At 48.7% G+C, this 24,955-nt stretch overlaps 1 protein-coding gene across 3 annotated transcripts in view; it reads left to right on the top strand.

Moving 5' to 3' along the window:
• ETS1 (ETS proto-oncogene 1, transcription factor) overlaps positions 1-24,955 on the top strand; it is a 134,917-nt gene that overhangs the window by 16,318 nt on the left and 93,644 nt on the right. For all 3 annotated transcript variants that reach the window (XM_021101985.1, XM_021101988.1, NM_001162886.1), the window contains 1 exon segment: positions 13,624-13,768. In XM_021101985.1, coding sequence (XP_020957644.1) covers positions 13,624-13,768 — 145 coding nt within the window.

Below are 24,955 nucleotides of genomic sequence, written 5' to 3'. Positions count from 1 at the left end.
GGAAAATGTGTAGAGTAGAGTTTACATCAGAAATATGTTAAAAGGCGCGTGCACACACGTGTGCAGACAAAAGTCACTCCATTCTGCTGAATAGAAATTGCCAGTAGGTTTGGACCTTAAGAGCTGGAGAGCCTGAGATGTTGCCAGGGAAAGGCTCCTGTGCTTCTTACAGAGAGGTTATCGCCCAAGGCCAGCACAAATGACACTGTTTTTTTCTTAAGGATGATATTGTAAAAATGTGTTAAAATAAATAAGGATGTTGTGATTTTGGGGAAAAGTGCGTTATTGACTTGGAAAAGTGGATTTAAAAGCCAGCCTAGGTTAAATCCCTTTGCCAGTATTGTCATCCACTTAAACAAGATGAATACTTTGTTGTTTAGTGATGCCATGCAAATTCATATTTATTTTATTTCAGTCATCGAGATAAATTTTATTACAAGCATACAAGTTGCAGGTATAATATTAAGTTATCCTAGACAGGGCATCCGGAAATTATATGAGATTAAAAAACAAAAGAACTAAAGAACCACTCAAAGTGTGTATTTTCAATCAAAGACTCCACCCCCAACTGAATGCACTGGATGTTTTTCATGCATTTTGAATGGTTTCCACTGGTTTCAAAGCAAAGAAACTGTTGACCTCCACCCACAACAGCCATATCTGAAAAACATTATCGACACGTGGGATCCTTTTCACTTGACGTTTCCAAGTTGCTTGGGTAAAAGCAGAAGACTAGGTAAGAGAACCGCTGTGTTATTGTTCTAGCGCTTTTGCTCATAACTTCTCTCTGGGCCTCAGTTTCTCCATTCCTGGAACTGGTCAGGCAAGCTTTTGGAACCATAGAGCAAGTGGAAAAGTCCTTTGACCTCTTCACCTAGGTCCTCTTTGAGAAAAAGAAATAGATACATAACATTGATTAGTCCAAGCTCAAGTTCAGTGACCCAGCTCCTACAGTTTACCCCCAACTTTTGGCTGGGCTGCCATAAAGAATTTGTAAATGGTCTTCAGGTGATACCCTTGGGACACTGCCTGAGAGAAACTAGCAAATGTCACATTCTACATCCCAAACCAAGATTTTGTGGAGGAGGGAGCACACCTTCATTGACTTTCCCAGACGAGAGCTTCCAAGTCCTGGGCACCTGCGTCTTCTCAGTTCTGGTGGAGCCTCATTGTCTAGAGCTTGTGCAGTGGTGCTTCAGCCAATAATCCCAGGTTCCCCTGCCAGGCGCCTGGTCTCTGAATTACTTTGCCTGGGCCACCAGGAAGAGAAACCACCCCGGTATGGGGACTCTGAGGGTGGACGGAAAACCACAAGAGCAGTGGGATTTTAATCCAGAGGTGATTTTGCCCCCAGGGATATTTGGTGATGTATTTTTGTTGTCAAAATGTGGAGTGGGGGGGAATGCTACTGGCATTCAGAGGGTAGAGGCCAAGTTCACACCTGCCGACACAGTACAGTTCCCCGCAAAAAAGTCTTTTTTTTTTTTTTTTTTTTTGTCTTTTTGCCATTTTCTTGGGCCGCTCCTGTGGCATATGGAGGTTCCCAGGCTAGGGGTCCAATTGGAACTGTAGCCACTGGCCTACACCAGAGCCACAGCAACGCAGGATCCAGCCACGTCTTTGACCTGCACCACAGCTCACGGCAATGCCAGATCCTCAACCCACTGAGCAAGGCCAGGGATCAAACCCGCAACCTCATGGTTCCTAGTTGGATTCGTTAACCACAGCGCCACGACGGGAAATCCCACAAAAAAGTCTTAATGTCCATAGTGCCAAGGTCAAGAGGCCCTGCCCTAGAATAGCCACAAGATCAAGTTCGAAGTTGGGATGGTACTATGTGGAACTACTTGTAATTATTGCGTGAGAAAGGGAACTCTTAAAAGAAAAATAAGGATGAGACTATATTCATGTTGCTCGGGGTTCTGCTAAGCAGGCTGCTGTAGTTGCCCGAGAAACAATCTTCTAAATCAGGTCATGAATATTTTCTAGGCTCTGAAGACCGCTAAGCCTCAGATTCTTTGTGCATTAGAGGTAGCCCTGGTGTGATTTGATTGTTTGCTGTACCAGGAGAAGACTTGAAATAACCACAGCAACAGTTGTAAAATTCACCCCCCAGTACTGGCCATTTTCCACAGAACTCACCTCATCTGCCTCAGGGCCACTTTGTCACAAGCCAGACACAAGTCACCCCCCCACCCTCCCCCAATAAGGGCAGCCTCTCAGGAGACCTTCATGAAAGAAGCGATGTCACAGCTGGGGAGGTAGGGAAACAACCCTTCTGGAAGTTGTCTGGCCATTGTGTGGGAGGGGGTGACGTGTGGAGGTACTCAGTTGGGGTGTGTGTCAGGGACCCTTTCATCCACCGGGAGGAAGCGCTCCTTCCTGTTGTGCTGGCTCAGCAAGCCCACTGGGAGCCCTGGAAGTCCCTCACAGCCCTGGTCCACTTCTGCGTCACCCGCCCTGTCACACCGCTGCAGCCCTGGAGCCGGGGCAGGGAGGGCAGGCCCGGAGGGGATGGGCCACCCCGAGTTCAGACCAAACCTGTCCCTATTCTTGGCTCCCTCCCTGGAGAGCAAGCATGATGTGAAGGCGGTCCTTGGGGATGGACGGCCCCTGGGCCATGTGAGCCGAGGAAGCACCTGCCACTCACCATCTCCCAGAGCTCAGGCCTCTGGGACCATAATGATGCGCTGGGCAGGAGAGATGGCCCAGCGTGAGACCCCCATCTTGGGCCAGACGCTCGGGGACACAGCCTGGGCCAAGTACCCTGGCAAGCAGGTAGGCTCTGGAGTCAGAAAGACCAGCTTTAAAGCCTGGTCTGTTACTCCTCAGCCACATGACCTTGGGCACTGAACCTCAGTGTGGTCATCTGTAAAATAGGCAGAGTATCACCTGCCACATAAGGTCCGAGTGAAACCAGCCATAGGTAGGACCTCCCTATGTTTACTGTCTCTCCTCTGTTTTTCTCTGGACTTTTCGATTGTGTTCGATGGCCATGTGGAGGGAAGAGGGGAGGTGATGCCATGAACTGTCCATGCACGAGGGTGGCTAGAACAAGAGGGGCCCCTGGGCGGAGATGGAGACATTCTTACTGAGACGCCTCCTTGCTTCATCTCTGCCCTGCCCGAGAAACAGCTCCCCTGCCACCAGATCGAAGTTCTCATGTAATGGGCTGGTGGTTTACAACCCCATGTGTAAACAGACCTGGTTCTCTTATCTTGAGTAATTGCAGTTTAATTGGGCTTCCTTGGGAAGCAATCCCCTTCTGACCCAGTGCTGTTTGCTCTCTTCACCTCCACCCCACATGCCTTAGGATGTGCTCAGGGGGGCGTCTTGCTGTCCCTTCCACTTCTTTGGAATTTGGGAAGGGCGTGTGCCACTTTCTAGGCAGCTGAGCATACCTGCCTTTCCCCTCTCTCTAGAAATCCTGGAGAGCAATGGATAAGGTATTCTGGATTAGAGAAATAAGAATATACAAAAGAGAAATTTAGAAGGTAAATTTTTTTCTTTTTCCTTGGGGTGGTGATGGCTTTACCCCTGGAGAGGTTGCTGGAACATTGTGTTTAAGAAGTGATCCATAGGGAGTTCCCTTTGTGGCTCAGCAGTTAACAAACCTGACGAGGATCCAGGAAGATTCAGGTTTGGTCCCTGGCCTCGCTTAGTGGGTTAAGGATCCAGCGTTGCCGTGAGCTGTGGTGTAGGTGGCAGATGTAGCTCAGATCCCGAGTTGCTGTGGGTGTGGTGCAGGCTGGTAGCTGTAGCTCCAATTTGACCCCCAGCCTAGGAACCTCCATATGCTGCGGGTGTGGCCCTAAAAAGCAAACAAAAAGAAGTGATCTATAGCCGTAACTTCTAGTAGTAGTCAGAAAAAGTAATGGAAAAAAGAGACTATTTTTCCAGCCACTTAGAAAGTGGGGATTTTCTAAGATAACGGGTTGTCAGCACGCATTAGAGAATTTCAGAGCTAGACCATAACCTTGAGCCCATCTCCTGCTATCAGGAAATTTCAGGTCCTAGGAGGCTTAGTGAGTTGCCCAAGTTTACAAGCTGGCAAAGGATGGCATGTGGGACACTCCCATCAGATGCATCTTGATCATTTTTAAGAAATGTGATAGATAAGAATTTATGACAATTCATGCATCCATGTGCTCTACTCATGGTGAACTGGCTTCCCCTGACTTAGGAAGAAAACCAGAAGTCTGTTTTGTAGGCGGCTAAGCACATCAGAATTCCTGCCCAGTTTTTTTTTTTTTTTTTTTCTCTTCACCATAGGAGGTTCTCCCAGCCTCCTATCACGATGCCTTTAGTTGCCCTGCATCTCCATGCTTGGGATGCATTTGGGATGGATGCCTGAAGCTGGCACCCCGCAGAGTCACCGGGAGCCCGAAGCTTCCTGCAAAGTGATGGATAACAGGGATCCCAGCCGCTGTCTCTCAGCAGGAGAGGGTCAAGTCTGGGGCCTGGGACTGGGGCAGGTCCCACCAAGGAACCCACGCAGTGGAGGGGCTGTGGTCTCAGGCTGGCATGAGGAGCTGGAGTGAGGTCACCCCCTCCCAAGCGCCCTGCAACCAACTTGGTCTGCTGCCCCAGGGCCTGGGTTATCTCATGGTGGCCTTGGCTGTGGTCCACCAGGCCTTGGAGGCCAAGCTCAGCCTTTCATGGAGCACAGAACCCCGCATTCCCACCTCTGCTCTCTCTCTGCTTCAAATTCTTTTCTCTCTCAGAAACCTGCCTTCTCGCCAAGGCCCAAGCCCATCACTCTTATTGTTTTAGAAAGAATTTCCTGGCCTTGAGTCTAAAATTAAATTGCCCTTTGAGAGTTTCCTATTTTGTCTGTTCCTGCCCCTCCTGTGGCTGCACTACCCTCGTCCCCTCCCCCATGGTGGGAGCTGAGGGGTGTTTCTGTGTTGCCTCCTTCCCTTCTGCCTCCCAAGAGAGCAGGACACATGTGCCCCTGGAAGCAGATGTGCCCAGTGTTGTTCTGAGGGCCAGATACTGTCGGTCCCCAATGCCTCCCCAGAGATGCTAAAAGTGCTGCTCCGTGACCTGCCAGAAAATGAGGGAGAGAAGGTGCTGGCTGGTCTAGCACCTTCTGAGGATGAGTAAGCCCAGACTTGATGACAAGTCTGTGGAGCTGGTCAGGCCAGCCTGGAAGGGCCACTGTGTGCAAGGAGGTGAAAGGTTTTAAGCTGAGAAAATCCCCATTTAAAGACACACTCTCTGGAGTACCTCATATACGAGAGCCCCTGGATGGTGCAGCAGCCAGGAACTCCCTAACTTCACTTTCTTCTACTGAAAAAGAGGAAATGCGGCATTCCTATTGTGGCTCAGCAGGTTAAGAACCCAACTAGTGTCCATGAGGATGCGGATTCGATCCCTGGCCTTGCTTAGTGGGTTAAGGATCTGGTGATGCCAGAGCTGTGCCATAGGTCTCAGATGCAGCTCGGATCTGGCATTGCTGTGGCTGTGGTGTAGACCAGCAGCTACGCTCCGATTGGACCTCCAGCCCAGGAACTTCTGTATGCTGCAGATATGGCCCTAGAAAAGACCAAAAAAGAAAAGAAAAAGACAAAAAGGGAGTTCCCATCATGACTCAGTGCTTAACGAATCAGACTAGGAAGCATGAGGTTGTGGGTTCGATCCCCGGCCTCGCTCAGTGGGTTAAAGACCTGGTGTTGCCCTGAGCTGTGGTGTAGGTCACAGACGAGGCTCAGATCTGGCGTTGCTATGGCTTTGGCATAGGCTGGCAGCAACAGCTCCAACTCAACCCCTAGCCTGGGAACTTCCATATGCCACGGGGGCGGCCCTAGAAAAAGGCAAAAAGACCAAAAAAAAAAAGACAGAAGAAAAATAGGATGTGTGGTGGCAGAACATTGGGGCTTCAGGGAAGAATTAATTCTTCAGAAACCTGAAAGCTTTAACATATTAGGTTGACCACTTTTTTGGAGTTTTTTTGGTATCTTTTTTTCATAGCCGCACACGCAGCATATGGAAGTACCCAGGCTAAGGGCAGAATCGGAGCTTTAGCCTATAGGTCACGCCTATGTCTGTGACCTACACCACAGCTCATGGCAACGCCGGATCCTTAACCCACTGAGCTAGGCCAGGGGTTGAACCTCATGGACGCTAGTCAGATTCGTTTCCACTGAGCCGTGATGGGAACTCCTAGGTTTACCAGCTTGAACATATTAGGTTGACCAGCGACCTGAAGGCTTTAACATATTTTAAAGGAACATTGTGTGTCATGAATCTAACATGAAAGTCTGGCTCTCTCTGAGCCTCTCCACCCTGGGATGGTTATTTAGCAAATGAAGGTTGCCCATTAGAAGAAAGAATGTGGATGGATCAGCAAAATAGGAGGCTTGCCTTAAGAAGGGAACTTGGGAGATCACTGGCGCCAACCTCCTCAGGAAGCAAAGGCTTAAAAAGGTTAAGAGACAGACTGGAAGCTGCGCAGCTCCCTCGGGCCAGAGCAGAACTTGCACCCAGGCTTCCTGAATCTCAGTGTCCTGTCTCCCTACTGGAGCGTGTGGCCAGCTGCCATGCCTAGAATGACGCAGTGTTAGCCCCGTGGAGGCAAACCCTGTGAACTTGGCTTTGCCTCTGGGCTTACGCATTTTTTTTTTTCCCTCGAGCAGCAGCATCTAGAACTATTTATTATGTCTTCTGTTTCTGGCCCTGTCCTGAGGCTAAACCCTAGGATTCTGAAGTCGGTTCAAGGAAAGACAGATTTATTCCTGCAGAGTTTGTGAACCGTGTAACTTAGACACAAGAAAGGGCAGGCATGATTTGGGGAGCAAACACCTGGACAGTTCCGGCTGCCTGTCTCAAGGCAGAAAGGAACCCGGAAGAGTGGGTCACACATCCTCTTACAGACACGTGGCCGCCATCTGTTTGCCATCTAGTGTTGAAAAAGTCCCCGGCATTCCCTCTTTTCCAGGTGTCGGGGAGCAGACTCGGAGCCAATGCAGTGCTGTGAAGTTTGGCAGGGCCTGGGGTGGGGTCGAGGGGTTGTGTGGAGGGTAGCCACAGGGAGGGGGCCACGTGGCTGGGGAGGGATGCTTTAGGCAGGGCACCCAGGGAGACAGAATGCAGTAGAGGGGACCCTGTGGCTGTGGTGGTAGCCTCAGAGCTGGCACGCCTTAAGCAGGCACAAGTGTGTGTCCTTCATCCTAATGCCTTCTAGATCGAACCCATGTCTTCATGGCTGTTAGTCAGGTTCATTGCCACTAAGCCACAGTGGGAACTCCTTAGTTTGCTTTTATATCTTGGTTATTGTAGATTATGCTGCCATGAACCTTGGGGTGCACATATCTTTTCAAATTTGTGTTTTGGGGTCTTTTGGATAAATACTCAGAGACAGAATTGCTGGATGATGCAGCAGAGCCATTTCTATCCTTTCTTTATTTTTAACTGCCGTTTTCCCCATGTCTATACTTTAACTAAATCCTTTGTGTTTCTAGATCTGACTTTATCCTTTTCTGTCTTCTCCTGTCATGCAGCCACCTCTCGAGGGATTCCTCCACCGAGTTGCTCTGTTATCACTCCATCTGAATAAAACCAAAAGTGGAATTTTCTTCCACCCTGCTTATTTATGTGCTTAAGCCATTTTCACTATTGCAAAAGCAAGCCGTGTAAGCATTATCTTAGATTCCCCCTTCTCCCTTCATCTCCTATAAGTCATAAACTCATGGCTTGAAACAAATCTTGTATTTCTTGTTTCCTCTTCACCTCAACACTCATGACCCTAATCCAATCCTTTCTTCATAACTGGCCTGCTGCTTAGCCCTGGAACTCAGGGGAAACATTCATACAGGGGCAAAGCCTAAGGGCTCACCCCAAACTCAGTTTTCAAGCTAAATATATCTTAATGCAATATATATATATTTTTTCTTTTTTGGCTGCCTGAGACATACAGAGTTGCCATGCCAGGGATCAGATCTGAGCTGCAGGTGTGACCTATGCTGCTGCACCTGCAGCAATGCCCTCTGTGCAAGACTGAGGATTGAACCTGCATGCTGGTACTGCAGAGATGCTATCAAACCCATTGTGCCACAGAGGGAACTCCTAATGCAATATTTGAAAATCAAAATTAATGCAAAAATTATTATAGGAAATAAAAAATTTAAATACAGTTAGGATCAGGAGGACCGATTTTTTTTTTTTTTTCCTTTATGCCTCAAGCTTCAACATGGCTCTGCAGGGCACTGCTACTGCCTGCATCAGCCTTGTCACCTTCTGCACCTGCCCAATCCATCCTATTCAGAGCCATCAGATGAGTCTTTCTGGAACATCTCGATTTGCCATGTCACTGCCTCTAATACAACTTCCGATGCCTTCCTCCTGGTCTGATAGTCCTGGCCCTCAAGGCTGATCATACCCCGTCCCTCTAGCTTTCATTCTTACTAATTGTCCTCCGTTACAAGCCTCTTATTGGCAAGAGCACCCTTTTCCTCATGCTTGTCACCACCCAACAGCATGGCTTTTCTCTGTCTCCATCACCCATCTGAGCCTTTCCTCATCCTGCCATAGTCGTATGTGTCCCTTTGCACCTTTGGGTGTGTCATCCCTTTTGGCTCTCCAGACCCTTCACCAAATATTCTAGGTTACATCTTACTTGACCTCTCAGTTTATACTTTGACCTGCTTCCTCCATGAAGTCTTACCTGCTGCCCCCTCCTCCCCCTGCACGTCGGTGCTTAACTCTGTCCCATCCCCTCGCTGTCATTTCCTGTTTACCAGTCTGTATGCGTCTGAGGGTAAAGTTCATTTCTTGCTCATGCTGTATTCTTAGCATCGAACATAATACTTGGCATAGGCTAGATGTGTGATATAGATGTGTTCCCTGACGGTCCATTGTTATGCTCCATCTAGCACCCAGCTCGGGGCAGCAGCCTCCCTTCCTGAGCACCCAGGTGGAGGAAAAGACAGTTTGAAATCAGGTAGACCTTGGTTAGAGCTCTTTCTCCAGTATTTTATTAGCTGTGTGGACTTGGGAAATTTACTCGTCCTATTTATTTATTTATTTAGTGCTTTTGAGGGCCGCACTCATGGCATATGGAAGTTCCCAGGCTAGGGGTCCAATTGGAGCTGTAGCCACCGGCCTGCACCACAGCCACAGTGACGCCAGATCCGGGCTGCGTCTGCAACCTGCACCACAGGTCATGGCAACGCCAGATCCTTAACCCACTGAATGAGGCCAGGGGTCGAACCTGCATCCTCGTAGATCCTAGTCAGGTTCGATAACTGCTGAGCCACAAAGGGAACTCCTGCTTGTCCTCTTAAAGCCTTGGTTTGTTCTTCTGTAAAATGGAGATAAAAAAGTACTAATCTTGGGACTTCCTGTTGTGACCCAGCGGTAATGAACTTGACTAGCATCCATACGGATGCGAGTTCAATCCCTGGCCTTGCTCAGTGGGTTAAGGATCCAGTGAGTGAGTGGTGTGTGACCTATGTTAATTCCTTTCCGAGATCAGCTGTGGGATGAATGAGTGAGGACCCATCAGACGGTTTCCTTAAACTGCGACAGGGGCTGGGCGGGTTGCCTGCATCTCCTGAACTCACCTCCAGTTCACCAGCAGCCAGGAAAGCAAGATGTTGACTCGAACTTGTTTGGGGTGGTGCCCTCTTAACGCCTGGAGCTGGGGGGCTCCACTGCCTAGATTTCTGACCCGTTCATAACCTGCTTCTTTCTTCTCAACTGAGAAGGTTTCATAATGAATTGGAACTGGCTCTGTGGTTCTCTTGAGTAAAAATGTCATTCTCATGCTCTATGAAATAGGTATTAAGTCAGTTTGTGAAATGTTTAATAAACAGGCAGGTGTCTAGGTAATAAGGGTCACAGGGCTTCCAGGAGCATCTGTGAGCAAAGATGTTTGTGGTTCATGGTAGGTTTGGTGCATTATCTCTTTCTCATTCTTAAAAATAGGGTCCCCTGGCACCACTGAGGACTGCTAAGGAGGAAATCAGTCTTAAAAATAGACTTCCCTGTATAAAATAATAAATGAACCCTCCTTGACAACAAGGAGTCTGGTGTGGGGGCAGGAGGGACTCCAGAAAATAGCTTATCATGCAAGTCAGGGAGATGCTGTAGGTGGTTGTTGGTCAAAGGCTTCGAGCTGACTCACTGAGCAGGCATCGCCTGGGTCTGGACCTTCACTGCTTTATCCTGAACCCACCATCTAGTCCTTCCGCCCTCCATTGCCCCAATGCAATGGGCTCAGATGATTTTCCTTCAACACCCCTTTGCACACCACGCCTTGCCTTCAGTGGCTTTTTCTTGGCAGAGAAGCCTCGGCTTGGAAACTTGAGTTCAAGTTCTCCTCAGGTTCCCACCACCCCAGCAGGAACCTATCCACAAGGATCCCATGTATCACCTGCTTTCTTCTTCTTCTTCTTCTTCTTTTTTTTTTTTTTTGGTCTTTTTAGGGCCATACCCATGGCATATGGAGGTTCCAAGACTAGGGGTTGAGTAGAAGCTGTAGCTGCCGTCCTACACCACTGCCACAGCAACGTGGGATCTGAGCCACGTCTGCAGCCGACACCACAGCTCATGACATTGCCGGATCCTTAACCCACTGAGCGAGGCCAGGGATCAAACCCGTGGCCTCATGGATATTAGTCAGGTTCCTTAACCATTGAGTCACGAGGGGAACCCCGACCTACTGCCTTCTTACAAGGACCTTCTGCTTTACGCAAACCGCACTCACACACTGTCCCCGAAGAAGACAGGGTCAGGTCGCTTTGAGTTCTCCTTTTTACCATTTAGATACAGAATTTCATCACTCGAGACCCTGCTCCTACACTCCTGCTACTTGATGCTGAATTTTGAGAAAGACTCTGGAGAAATATGAAAAAGTGGGGAGAGATGTCTAGGGCACACAGCTTGCCTAGGAAATGTGCTTTGGTTTTGCTTCTGCTGCAAAGGACTGTTGCAGACCTGCTTATTTGGGGGGGAATCAAAAGCAAACCTAAATGTTGCTGCATCAGGAGCACACAGTGTTAAAATACAATGTCAGTGCCACGGTTTTACACTGGAATTAAGGACACATTTTCTGACCAAAGTTCAGTTGAGTGGTCTTGCTGATGATTTCCCTAAATCTTGGTTTCAGACCCAAATGGCAGAACCACCACTGCTCCGTTTACGTTCTTGTGGCTCCACCAGCAACACCCCCCCCCCCCGCCCCATTAGAAACCAAGGACAGTAGCCTCTGCCCTTTGACAACTCAGTGTGACTCTGGCAGCCCTAAGGGTGTTATTCTGGGCTCAGCACCTTTAACCCACTTGGGAGAGGAAGAGCCCCCAAGTAGACTTCATCCAGGCCTGGCCTGAATGATTTTATGAATATTATGAAAAATATTTTATGAATATTATGAAAAATCGTGTCCAAATTAGTGTGCACACAACCTTCTTTTATGTTTTGGACTTGATTGTCCTTTTTTTTTCTCTGTGCCAATATACTCTCTTCTGTTACTTTGCTGAGCTTAAGTGAATGGACTATTGCAAAATGGGGAAGACAGGATAGCTAGTGAAAGGTGGGAGCAAATGTACTAGGGCTGGGTTCTTGCACTGCAGCGCAAGGGGATGGGGGACCGAAATGGCTCTCCAGTCAGAGGCTCTTACTGGGCTCAGCCAGCTACTCTTTAGGGTAGGAATCTGCCTGAGGGGCTCCATTTACTAATTAGCACCTTAACTTCAGATTCTAGCAAAGTGCCTTTTTTTTTTTTTTTTTTTGTCTTTTTGTCCTTTTAGGCTGTACCCATGGCATATCGAAGTTCCCAGGCTAGGGGTCGAATCGGAGCTGTAGCCACCGACCTACACCAGAGCCACAGCAACGCAGGATCCGAGCCGCATCTGCGACCTACACCACAGCTCACGACAATGCTGGATCCTTAACCCACTGAGCAAGGCCAGGGATTGAACCCGCAACCTCATGGTTCCTAGTTGGATTGGTTAACCACTGAGCCACGACGGGAACTCCCAAAGTGCCATTTTTTTAACTGGGGCTTTTGTGGAGGTGGAGGGGCCATAACAGAAGAGGGAAAGAAGAAGAAAAGAAGAAAAGAGAATTGAGGGTGGGCCAGGCTCAATTAGACTCCTCTTCTCTGGAAATCTTTCCATGAATTTGGTGCTTCTCCTTTTGTGTTTCCCCCACCACCTGGCACCTGATTTTTAGGGCCACACCCACGGCACATGGAGGTTCCCAGGCTATAGCAACATGGGATCCAAGCGGAGTCAGCAACCTATACCACAGCTCACGGCAATGTCAGTTCCTTAATGTCGGTTCCTTAACCCACTGAGCAAGGCCAGGGATTGAACCCACACCCTCATGGATCCTAATCAGGTTCGTTAACCACTGAGCCATGAAGGGAACTCCTCTCCTTTTGTGTCTTAATTGGTAACCTTCTTGCCCAATCCTGGGAATGTTAAGGATCTCTTAGCGTAACACAGACCTTATGTTATGTTTCATATGCATTATTTACTACATGCATTTCAAAGAGTAATATGTAATGCATTTCATATTTTATTTTGCTTTATAAATTATTTTCTTACACATATTATTTCATTCGATCCTCCTTTATGAATTATTTAGGTATTATTATTCCCATTTTACAGTTGAGTAAACTGAGGTTTAGATAAAGGAACAGGCCCAGGCCCCCATCAGTAAGTGATGGAGCCAGGATTTGAATCCATGGATATCTGTCTTCAAAGAATAGGGTCATAAATACTACAAACCATGGTGTCCCTTTTAGTATATTTGTCCTTCTTAGAGAGGACTGGGTGGAAAGTATATTTCATGGATTTTATAAAAACTGGTTCGAGAGTTGCACAAGTACCCAAATGTTGGGGAAAATGGAAAATTCTGATCTAGCAATCAATATCATTAAAACCTAGGCACACTGATGAACTGAAAGATGAATAATTTTTGTTTTGTAGGTTCATTTTTAGTTTTTCTTATGACATTGTCACCTCTTGGTTCAATGATATGGGAATGCCTTGTAAGAATATCCTTTCATGGTGGTTTTTTGGTTTTTTGTGTTTTTTTGCTTTTTAGGGCTGCACTTGTAGCATATGGAAGTTCCCAGGCTAGAGGTGGAATCGGAGCTGCAGCTGCCAGCCTACACCACCGTCACAGCAACATAGGATCCAAGCCGTGTCTGCAACCTACACAATAGCTCATGGAAAAGCTGGATCCTTAACCCACCAAGCAAGGCCAGGGATTGAACCCGCATCTTCGTGGGTGCTAGTCAGGTTCATTACCCCCTGAGCCACAATGGAACTCCTCGGGGTGTTTTTACAGAGTAAGAGTAGATAAAAATGCAAAAGCTAGGATTGATAAAGAAGACCAAGACCCTGCCTTGCTATTAACCATGGGTCCTTATTTGCAAATTCAAAAAAAAATTCTTCAAATGCTTGAAGAAATGGATGAAAATAAATGTATACATAGTCTAAGACAGAAACCCATCTGTTTCGCTGTCTTTTTTTTCTTTTTGGATGAGGGGAATGATCAATTGTTGGTTCTATTCAGTTATCCTCTCTGGAGGACTCCTACTTATATGGATGATAGCAAGTTACTGTTCCATCAAGGAATGTTAATATATTTCCATTTTTTCCCCCAACACAGCGACAGGGACCTCTCAACTCTTATGAGGATCCTCGAATGGCCTGTGGTTTCCAGTCTACTTATCACCCACCTAGAGCTTGCTACCCCTTCTGGGATGAGACAACCACTCAAGAAGTGCCCACTGGTCTCGAACACTGCGGCTCAGGTAGGAACAGGGATGGGGCTGAGGCTGCGGATGGAGCCGAGGACAGTGGCAGCTGGATGAGGGCTGCATCCTCTGCCATCACAGCTGCCCTGGCTCTTGTGGGTACCTGGCTCTGGCTAATGGAAAGTCCCGGGCCTTCTCAATCGTTTTGAGTGACTTTTGTCTCCAGTGACAGGGAGACGAAGCTCTAGGAATGGGCCCACGTGAGGCTGCTTTAGGTGTTCATTTTGTCAATAGTTCTGTCCAGGGTGCCTATCCTGAGCCTTATCCGCTTCAGCCTGGCGGTTACCAAAGGACCTAGAAGGTCTGCAGTCCTGAAGTGTGAACCAGATGGACAGAAATGAACTAGTCCGCCTTCTCGTGGGACAGAACTTCTTTCATTCATCTTCTCTTTCCATCATCCTCTTCCTCTCCACCCAGGCCTACCCGCCTCAGGCTTCTTTTCCCTCATCCCCTTTCTCTCTCCCCACCCCTTCTTCAAAGCAGCATCTCTCCTCTGAGAATTAACTCCCTTCACTCCAGACTCAGTGATCACAGTGCTGCCCTCTGGTGAACGGGAGCCATTTTCCTCCCAGAACTGATGGAGCCTCCTCGCTCCTGGGGACCAAGAAGCTCGGAGACCTTACCCCCATTCTCTCTTCCAAAATCACTGTTTAGGGTTAGGGTTAGGGTTAAGGTTAGGGTTAGGGTCTCACTCTTTCCTTTAGCCTTTGCTTACCTGCTAGCTTTTGGGGGGGGAGCTTTATGTGTAATACAAAATGTAAATCCTGAATTTAGGATTCCAAAATGATTGATTCAGATATGCAGTTCGATTTTTAAATGAGACCAGGTTATGATAATCTATCCAAATACCAAAAAGCCAGTGTTTTCTCCCAGGATGAATTCTTAGCATAAGAAATTTCAGTACGCTTACCCATGGAAAACATGTAATTCTGAGGAAGTACAGGGGAAAAGCCACTGAAAACTATCTTAAATGCAACTTTCACGCTCAGTATCTCTTTACGCTATAAAACTATATGGTAAACTACTTTCCCAGCAGTAGAGCAATAAAGGCAATGATGGCTTTGTTGTCCATGCTGTATCTTTCACTGGAAACACACAAGCAGACACTGGAGCTCTTGGTGGGGCTGAGAAAGCATGGAAGTTGCTTTGCAGTTGCCTGGTTCTTCTCCTGGGCAGAAGAAAATTTACTCCTGTGTTCCCCATTTTCTTGACTTGATAGCCCTTAATCTTGCAGGTATTCTTTGGCATTACCCTGGGTCTCAGATGTAATGACATTTGTGTTGTCACTTTCTGCTTGGCATCTCAGTTTCCCCAAGCATACATACAGACATTTCCACTCTCTACCCATTTCACTTCATGGCCTGGAGGATTCTGGAGCTGTTCATAGGTTAGACTTAAGCACTGAAATTGTAAGCGATAAGAAAGGTGGAGTTCCCTTGTGGCTCAGTGGTAACGAACCTGACTGGTATCCATGAGGACGTGGGTTTGATCCCTGGCCTTGCTCACTGGGTTAAGCATCTGGCATTGCTGTAAGCTGGGTGTAGGTCACAGACGCAGCTCCAATCCGGCGTAGCTGTGGCTGTGGCTGTGGCTGGCAGCTGCAGCTCTGATTCAGCCTCTAGCCTGGAAACTTCCATATGCTGCAGGCAAGGCCTTAAAAAAAAAAAAAAAAAAAAAAAAAGGTGATCCTTTAAAATTCTAAAGAAAACAGAGATTTTGTTTGTACAAGGAAAAGATCACATCGGTTTTATCTAGATTTGTATAATTCTTGAGTTCTATTAATGCCACTAGGTTTTGAAGTCTTCTATCTTCCAATGCAAGAGAGATTAAAGCTACCTCGTCTTAACACTTTCAGCTCTGGATGGTGCTTCTGCTTGCTACCAATTGACATCTTACCCCGTCTTATTGATACGTCTTGTAAATAGCTGGGGTCATCTGCATACTCACCCATGGCTTCAAGATCAGATGGTCTCATTGTCATAGCAAAAGACATGGCCTTTCTCTTTCTTAGCTAAGAAACACATACATTCTCAAGTGAATATGCTTTTTCGTTCTCCTCCTTGTCAACGTTCTTAAAGGTAAAAGTTATTTCAGGGCCAAGGAGTCAGTGAAGCATTTTAAGCTGCTTTAAAACGCAAGGACTGGAGTTCCTGTCGCAGTGCAGTGGTTAAAGAATCTGACTAGGAACCATGAGGTTGTGGGTTTGATCCCTGGCCTTGCTCAGTGGGTTAAGGATCCAGCCTTTCTGTGAGCTGTGGTGCAGGTTGCAGACATGGCTCGGATCCCGAGTTGCTGTGGCTGTGGCATAGGCCAGCAGCTACAGCTCTGATTAGAACCCTAGCCTGGGGACCTCCATATGCCTTGGGAGCAGCCCTAGAAAAGGCAAAAAAAAAAAAAAAAAAAAGACGAAATAAATAAATAAATAAATAAAATGCAAGGACTTACAGTTGTGTAATAGTGTCTTCTTCCCACAATTTACTTGTTCAAGAAGAAGGAAATCAGAGCCACCCAGACTGGTGACTTCGGGGTAGGATGAGAAGATGAGGGCATAGAACAATCAAGCCCTAAAATGACCTAGGTTATCATCAACTGCAGCTCCAAAATGCTAGCAACCTTCCATGTGGGAGTGGTGCTTTGGTGGCGAATATGATGTCTCTAGTTTTCTCCATCCTAGGCTTCTTCTGATGGGAATCTCTGGCAAGAACCCTGAGCTTTTCCAGCCCCTCCTTGCCTTTTGAGCTGCCCAGATGAAGGGATTGCAGTGATTCTTTCTGGGCTGTGGTCCAGCCCTCCTCAGTGACGGGTGTCCTTTGGAAGGAGATCTTGGGGTTATGGGGAAGGGAGGTGAAGACATGGACCCATCAATGATTTCTCCAGCTGCAGCACATTGCCTTGGAGATGCGTCGAGGAAGAAGAAAAGAGAGGAAAAAAAGACTCTCCCATTTTTTCATCTTCTTTCATCCTATTTATAACTTCAGTTTCCTTCCCGCCCTCTGTCTCAAGGCCACTCCCCAGCCCTGCTTCCCGCTCACGTTTGTGCTCTCCAAAGGGATGAAGGCACTTCTTTTGCAAGGACTGCACATCTGTCAGTGCCTGAAACATCCAGCAGGAGGGGCCATCGAGGCCCCGCCAGGGCCTGTGTCTGAATATCTTCCCAATTCACAAAGGGACAGAGGCCAAGAGGGAGGAGAGAAGGGGAGGGAGGGAGGGGGAAGAAAGAATAAAGCTGAGTGACAGCATGAATGGGGGAGAGGCTTACCACGTGAGTGGCACCGAATACTCAGCCATCAAGACGAGGTGAGAATCGGTTGGACAGAATAGGTGGTACAAGGGCTTCTGAGGAAGAAGGAAGAGGTGTGTGGAAATGGACAGAAAGGAAAAGTGGGTGCTGGTAGAGAGATGGAGAATACTAGGAAGAGAGACTGAAAGATGAATGGGAAGGGGAAAAGAAGGGGAGGGGCGGACGACATGAAAGAGAAAAAGAGATGAATTTGAGGACATTAACTCTACAGCTAAAAAGGGAAGCCAGATTTGCATGCAATTGCCTGTGCAGCTGTACATTTCTTCACGACAATCTTGGAGTCATCATTTTCTTTCATTTCTACCTCCTCCTCCGCTTCGCCTCCTCCCCCTCCTCCCCATCAGCCTGGAGCCATTAGCGAGAGCCAATGGGGACAGAGAGCGGGGTTCTGCATGAATGAATGGGCCCTTTCTGTCTTAGCCTCTCCTCATCCCTCTGTTGGGGAGCCTGTGAATCAATGGAGCCCCTCACACAAGACACGGCTGAAATGTCTGTTGCTGTTTATAGTCTGGCTGGAGTGGAGCCCACTGGCCCTGCCTCCTTTCTGTTCCCTTCCTCTGTGCAGCGCCCCCACCTCAGCCCTTTCTCTCAATCATCACAACAAGAAGCATTTTTTTAAAAATGTCAATCCCTTTGCTCCTCACCTCCAGGAACCTCACTCACTTGCGTTGCTGTTAACTCTCACGACTCGTTCCTATCCACGGCCTCATGGAAGGGATGGAGTTGACAGCAGCCTATTTTTAGACAGAGGCAGTGAGCTCAGAGCGGTGTCCAGACCCAGCTGGAGTCATGCAATGCCTGTTTTCCACTGGGAACTAGAGAAGTGACATCAGAGACCCAACTGTTCTCCCAGGCCACACGGCCGCCGTCCGTCCCATCAACTGATGGCTGTCCATATTTGATGGTAATCTCATGGCCATGATGACCGTGCATGACCAGGGTGTGCATCAGAAAATGTGACACTCACTTGATACCCTTCCAGGGTGATATGGTATCAACGTAGTTTTCATTTTGGGGCTGGATTTGTCTTGCATCAGCCGCACTTGTGGAGGTGATGTTTGACCAAAGTTCACGTTCTCAAAATAGTTGCTTAGGATTGGAAAAAGCAGTCTGCAGACCTGGAACACAGCAAGCCCAACTCACTCTCAGGCAAATGAACCTATGGTCTCATGACCATGGCTCTTGCTTTGAGAGGCAAGACAGTACTTGTTTCCATCTGGTAGAGTGCAACTGGGGATGTTTTGGGTAGTGGATTCCAGTGAAAACCTCCTCTACCCACATGCACAGGTTAGCTGCCGTTTCCCATCCTTTGTGAGAGAGGAGGTAGGTACACAGTGTATGCGAAAGAATCCAGCCTCTGGAACCAGGTGGCTTGGGTTGGTCCATCAGCCCTTCCTAACTGCGTTACTTAGGCAACTTGCATCTCTGTTCTTCAGTTTCTTTATCTAAACCAGTGTTTTCAAAGTGTGCTAGAGTCACCTGGAGGGTTTGTTAAAAGGCGGGTTCTAGGGGTCTAACCCCAGGGTTTCTGATTCAGTGAGTCTAGGGTAAGGCTCAAAATTTGCATTTCTCACAAAGTTCTCAGTGCGCGGGGGTGGAGGTGGGAGGGTGGGAGGGTGGGAGGTGGTGCTGCCGCCACTGCTGGTCTGAAGACCACACTTTGAGAACCACTAAGTTAATATGTGTCAAGCGTAAAGCACTGCCGTCACTTAGCAACTCACTATGAATGTTTGCCACTGTACCATATCCTGACGTGCCCAAGAACCAAAACTGTCTGGGTATTGAGTCAGAAAGTGACCCGATGATGGGATGAACACTTTTGGAGGCCAGGGCCACGTGCTGGACACTGAGAAGATTCAAGGAGAATGGGGAAGGCTGATGCCTGTCTCTAGGCAACATTTCTTCAAATGTGTATGTGAGGGTACATTTATATATATTAAGAAATAGTTCCGAGGTGAAATGTCACACTGCTTTAGGAGATAAAGATTGGTCAGAAAGAGTGTGACGTTGGCTCTCCCTGTAATACTGAACACTTTTAACATACATTTTCCTGCAAAACGGTAGAGCTAAAGAGTGTCTTTCCCCCCTAAACTTTGGAAGTTCAAGTGGGAGACGCGTCGAGTCCGAGTTCATGGTCTCTCCTGGGGCTTTCCCAGACGGCCAGGCGGCTGGGAGAGATCAAACCTGGCCCAGTGTTTGGAAAAGGGCTATCGGCAACCAGGTGGGAAGTTTCAGCAGGAAAAACAGATGCCTCCAATTTGGCTTTAAGTGTGGAGCACGGGGAGGGAATGCCAGAGAGACTTGTTAAATGGAGATTCACCTTGCTCTGAAATGTTTATTCTCCCAACAGCCTTGTTCTTTCAGCTGGCCCTCTCAGACGGGCCCTGTGGTTTAAAACACGGTATACTGTTCTTTCCTCATTGAGTATGTTTTCCTTTTATAAAGGACCTGTTCCAGGTTCTTTGTTCAAAACAGTTTTGATTGTGCGTGCGCACGTGTGTGTGTGTGTGTGTGTGTGTGTGTGTGTGTGTGTGAGAGAGAGAGAGAGAGAGATGTGGGCTATTCCTCTCAAGGAAACTTTCGACCTTCTCGGAATCTGACTTGAGAGTTGTGTTTGGAAGGGGGAAGCTGTAACCCCGGCACAGGTTTTAGCCTTTCACGGAAGGCTGCAGTGAGAGCCCAGCTGCCCTGCCAAGCTGCATCCAGGGCACCGTGCTGTGCTGACCGAAGCTTGCTGCAGGAAACCCTTTCGGCACCCGCATCCCATCCCTGAGAGGACCAAAGTCAGCCAGGAGGAAAGGCTCGGGGAAAGAGCCCTGGGAGGGCATTATGAAGAGAAGCCACAGGCAAAAAAAAAACTAGCTCTCAGTCTCGCTCATCATTTCGTTTTCCTGATGATGAGATTTCTGCAAGTGCCTGACTCTCTTCTCCATCCACCAAGGATATTTCTCTGGCTGGGAACCGAGTTGCCTCCTATTTGCGGAGGTTGCGCTGCCCCGCCCATCCTATCTCCCACCCACCACCCCGGTAGCTTTCCAGCCTGGGCTAGTTCATATTCAGATCACAATAACTTTGTAAGTTTTTGAGTATCAGCTGAAAGGTATGGGGTCCCAGCAAAGCGTTTAGGGGGTATGGTGGGAAGAGCAAGAACTCACCGGGATTTTGTTCCCTCCCCTTTAACAGGCGGGACGCTTACACTTATTTCACAGTTGCCTCGTACTATAGACTGGGCAGAGTGTGTCCTTCAAAGGTCGTCATAGCAGGTGATGAATAGATGCCACCCTTTCACCATGATGAGTGTGAATTTAAGTGACTCAAAGAAACCTGGTGGCCCACTCTTGTCTCCCCAGCTTTGCCCATGCTCCGGCGCCCCAGGGTAATTTTCAGACACCTGCCAATTTTACCTTCCGCGATGCCGCATTTTACTAGCGGGAGGAGAAGGGAGCCAGGTGAGGGCCAGAAAGAGAAGCTGTGGGTTAGAGACCTGTGTCTCTCAGAGGGACTCCAGCGGCCCAGGGCAGTAAGGACAAATGTAAATCACCTCCTTCGCTCCTGGGGCGGGAGGGTAACCTAGTGGGAGAAACCGGGGCCACAAGGAGTGACAAGGAGTATGCGAGCGTTCCGCTGGCTGTCCTCCAGCGCTGCTTCTCAAAAATCCTAGGAAGTAACAGCATTGCCCTGGAAGTCCCAGGGGGCTGGGGAGAAAAAAAGTTCTCTTAACTTTTTCAAACCACAAATATTTGGCCCGAGTTGGGAAAAGGTCCCTGGGGCACGGAGTTCTTATTTGATTCAAGCAGTCTTGACCCCCCTCTTCGGGAACTCGGCGGGGGGAGCGGGGCTGGGGGCCCCTGGTGGAGGCCGCCTGGCGTCAGTCCCCGCTCTGCCGCCCTGGGTGAAGCGAGCGCGGGGTGGGTGAGGGTGCGGGGGCTGGAGTCGGGCGGGGGGAGGGGCCCTGGCGGGGGAGGGATGCGCAGAGGCAGCCTGTTCTCAGCGTCTGGTCGCCAAGAGACTTACTCTCTCCAGATGTTCGCTGTGTTTATAGCTGCTGAAGCAGGAGACCCAGCTCCCTCATTAATAAGTTTCTTTCCTGCGCTGCGGCCAGGGGTCTCAGCCCGAGCCTGCAGCTGGAAGAGGCGCGGTGGGGGAGGGACGAGGGGAGGTGGCTCGCCCCCCTTTCGCGCCCTCCCCTCCCGCCTCCGCGTCCCTAACCCCCACCCGCCTTCCTCCTCTGCAATCCTCCCAAAATACACGAGCACACAAAAAGAAAAACACCAGCAGATTTTTTATTTCAGAGAGTAAACACTTGGGCCGTGGGGGTCTGGAGGTTATGGGAAAAGAGGAAACCATCAGGCTAATCAGGCCGGCACACACTTCCCCTGCTGAAATAAAACAGAAATCATTGCTCCGCAGGCCGGCGGGTTAACCCCGGCGCTGCCAGCGAGGCGGGCGCAGGCGGGGCCCGCCGCGAGGGAGGCAGGGCGTCCAGGAGCCCCGGCTGGAGGATCCCGGTCCCGGCTGGGAGGAGCGGACCGGCTGGGACTGAGCGCCTTCCATGCCGTCAGGGGGTAGCATGCCTGCCCCGAGCCGGGATGGAGAAAGAGACGGTTGGAACAGAAGAGATTCTGGACAGAGATTGTTTTGCAAGAGCTGGGGGCGGGGGGCAGTTCTAGATGAGTTGGGGAGATAGATAGACCGCGAGGCGAGCGAGCGGCGGGCGCGCACGTGCTTAAGGTTACTGTTGAGAAATGAACTGGGGACTTGATGAGGTGGGTCTGGGCCAAGGTTTTAGCCCAGCCACCTACCAGCTCTGTGACCATGGGCACACCGTTGACCCCTCCTAAGCCTGTGTCCTCGTGTGTAAGACAGTAGATCCCGCCTCGCAGAATTATAGTGAGGAGCTGAAAACCGTATTGACTGTGGAAGAGGCGAGCACCTGAGCATGGCTCTCAAATCAGGATTTCGTAGATTACTTTGAACTAGTCAGGTTCATCTCTTCCTTCCTTCCTCCCTCCCTCCCCTTCCTTTTTCTTCCCTTCTTCTTCCTTCCTTCCTTCCTTCCTCCCTCTAATCCATTAAATGCCTTCAGCTTCTACCTTCTGCCCCCTCGCTGCCTGTCTGGAGATCATAAATATCGCATGGGCCAGAGGTCATAGGTCAAACGTGAGACCTAATTGCACTATGAGGGAAATTACCTCCCCACTGATGAATAGGGCAACCTCTGGCTCTCTGAGGCTGCCAGTGTGAGAGGCCTGAGAGGCCAGCAACTTTGGTTCAGATCCTGCCCCCATACCACCGCCCCTCCCCCACATGGCTGTAAGGTTATGCTTCCCCGACTCGGGGTTCCCCCACTTGGGGTTCCCCCACTTGGAACAGCCCAATTAGATTCATTCACCACCTCCACAGAAATGTTGAAGTCTTTTGGGCTTTCTTGCTATGAAAGAAAACAGACCTTTGCAACCTCTGTTCCTTCTTACGAGTGGCATTAAAAAAAACCCCAAAACAAGGCTACCAATTCCCGAAGTTGTTTTACGAGTCTTTGGGGGTACCTCCTGAAACATGCTGAAGTTGGGCCTAAGAAACAGACCCCAGTGATTTAAAGAGCCACAGAACCAGGGTTCTAGTTGCCTTTGCAGTTGTCACTTGATTTCTTACCTGCGTCATACATGTTTTTTATCAATGCTGACAACTTTCTGCCAAGTTGTAGGCCTGCAGATTCTCATACAGCAGGGGTGCTTGATGGGGGCGAGTTTCAGAAACAAGGGATCCCTCTGAAATTTTATGGGAGGACTTTCCTAAGGGCCTTAGCTTTCCTCTGATTCTCAAAGTGGTTGAGACCCCAGGAGGTTAAGAACTCCAGCCCAAGGGAAAAGGTACCTTTGAACCCAGGCAGCACTTAGCATCTTGTATTTAGCAAGTCAAGTCTCTTTTGTTGAGCTGGGTTGTATTCACTGGTAAAGCTTCCTTCCTGTCAATCCCTTCTCACCACTCCTTCAGTCCCAAGAGACAGTATTGAAATCTGGGAACTGTTTCCATCCCATTGTGGCAGAGACACTAGGCATGGACGCCTTGCCTGAAATCCAATCACATTTCTCCTGTTTCCTTCTTAATGTCTCGTTTTATTTCATGCTCCTCAGAATAATCTCTCCAAACGCCCTGAAGGGTAGGGGCCTGTGGTCCCTACTGGGACATAGAGGTGGGATGGGGCCGAGCCCTTGGGGCCACTTCAGAGCGTCATAGGAGCATCACACTGAAATCTCCTTCTCATGGACTAGCCACTGACTGAGGGATATTCCCCGCATGGTCCTCTCTTGCGATCAATGGGAAAAGATGAGTGGCAGGAGCAGGGCCCCTAAGGGGGCTGAAATCCAAAGCCAACCCTTCCTCCCACAATGGGTGCAGAAACCACGGCACAGAGAGATGCTTCCTTGCCCCAGCCACTGCCTCCAACTCTGGCCATCCTTTGGCATCTTAGCCCTCATTTCTATTCTTTGCCTTCTCTTGGAACCCTTGACTGTTATATCCGCTGCCACAGACAGACAGGTGGAGACATTTTCAGAAATTTCAAATCCAGCACAAGGAGTTTTTACCCTACCCTGGCCAGCTCCTTGGAGCCGCCCAGTGACAGCTCTGCCTTTCCTCCGTTGGTCAGTGCAGATGAACATTCTTAACTGAGCAGGGCCTACAGCCTGGCCTGCATCCCGTTGATAGGCTGAATACTGGGTTTTATAATGAAAGAGACTGAAATGCCTGTGGCCTGTTCCTGCACCGTTGAGTAAAGACTAAATAACAGAAACGTTGTGTTTCCTTCAACCAACCTTGAAATATTCAGGCATTTCATTAGTACTTTGTGCTTTGAAGACATGGTTCTGATCTCTCAGAATTTTATCTCTCTTCCTCATTGCTCCTCTACTGATCCATTAAACAATTAAGAATGTAGAATAAAAATACTTCCTATCCCATTCTTCTTCAATTTTACTTTTTTTTTTTTTTTTTAAGGGCCACACCAGCGGCATATGGAGGTTCCCAGGCTAGGGGTCTAATCGGAGCTGCAGCTGCCCGCCTACATACACCACAGCCACCTACATGCCAGATCCCAGCTGCATCTGCAACCTATGCCACAGCTCACGGCAATGCCGGATCCTTAACCCACTGAGCGAGGCCAGGGATCAAACCTGCAACCTCATGGGTCCTAGTCAGATTCGTTTCTGCTGCACCACGACGGGAAGTCCTCTTCTTCGATTTTAAATAATCTTACTGTAGAAAGTCCAGGAGAAGGGCCTGCCTTCTTTCCAGACCAGCTTGAGAGGTAGCATAACTGCCATTCATGAAATACTTTCTCTGTGCTAAGGATCACATACATGTGGTCTCTTTGACTCTTACAAGAGTCTTACGAAGGTGATTTTATTCCCATTTTACAGATGAGACGGATAAGGTTTGGAGAGATAAAATCTAACTTTGTAACTTCCCCCAAATAAATCTAACTATAATTCTGGGAGGTGGGGAGGGAATCAGTGAAACTAAAATCTTCCTGCAAAGCCCATGCTCTTGACCATTATTACAAACTTTGCTGCCCAAACATTTTTTTTTTTTTTTTTTTAAGGCTTCATTGTTGCCTCATCCCTGTGGCTGATGTCCACCTTGTAGGATAAGATAAGCTGATAAAGAGTTCCTGTCGTGGTGCAGCAGAAACAAATCCCACTAGAACCCATGAGGTTGAGGGTCCATCCCTGGCCTCCCTCAGTGAATTAAGGATCCTGCGTTGCTGTGAGCTGTGGTGTAGGTCTCAGATGAGGCTCGGATCTGGCGTTGCTGTGGCTCTGGCATAGGCCAGCGGCAATAGCTCCGATTAGACCCCTAACCTGGAACCTCCATATGCTGTGAGT

Source organism: Sus scrofa, chromosome 9 (assembly GCF_000003025.6).
Source record: "Sus scrofa isolate TJ Tabasco breed Duroc chromosome 9, Sscrofa11.1, whole genome shotgun sequence".
NCBI lineage: Eukaryota > Metazoa > Chordata > Mammalia > Artiodactyla > Suidae > Sus > Sus scrofa.
Note: the sequence above shows the minus strand (reverse complement) of the source record. Positions and strands in the feature narration are given on the sequence as shown.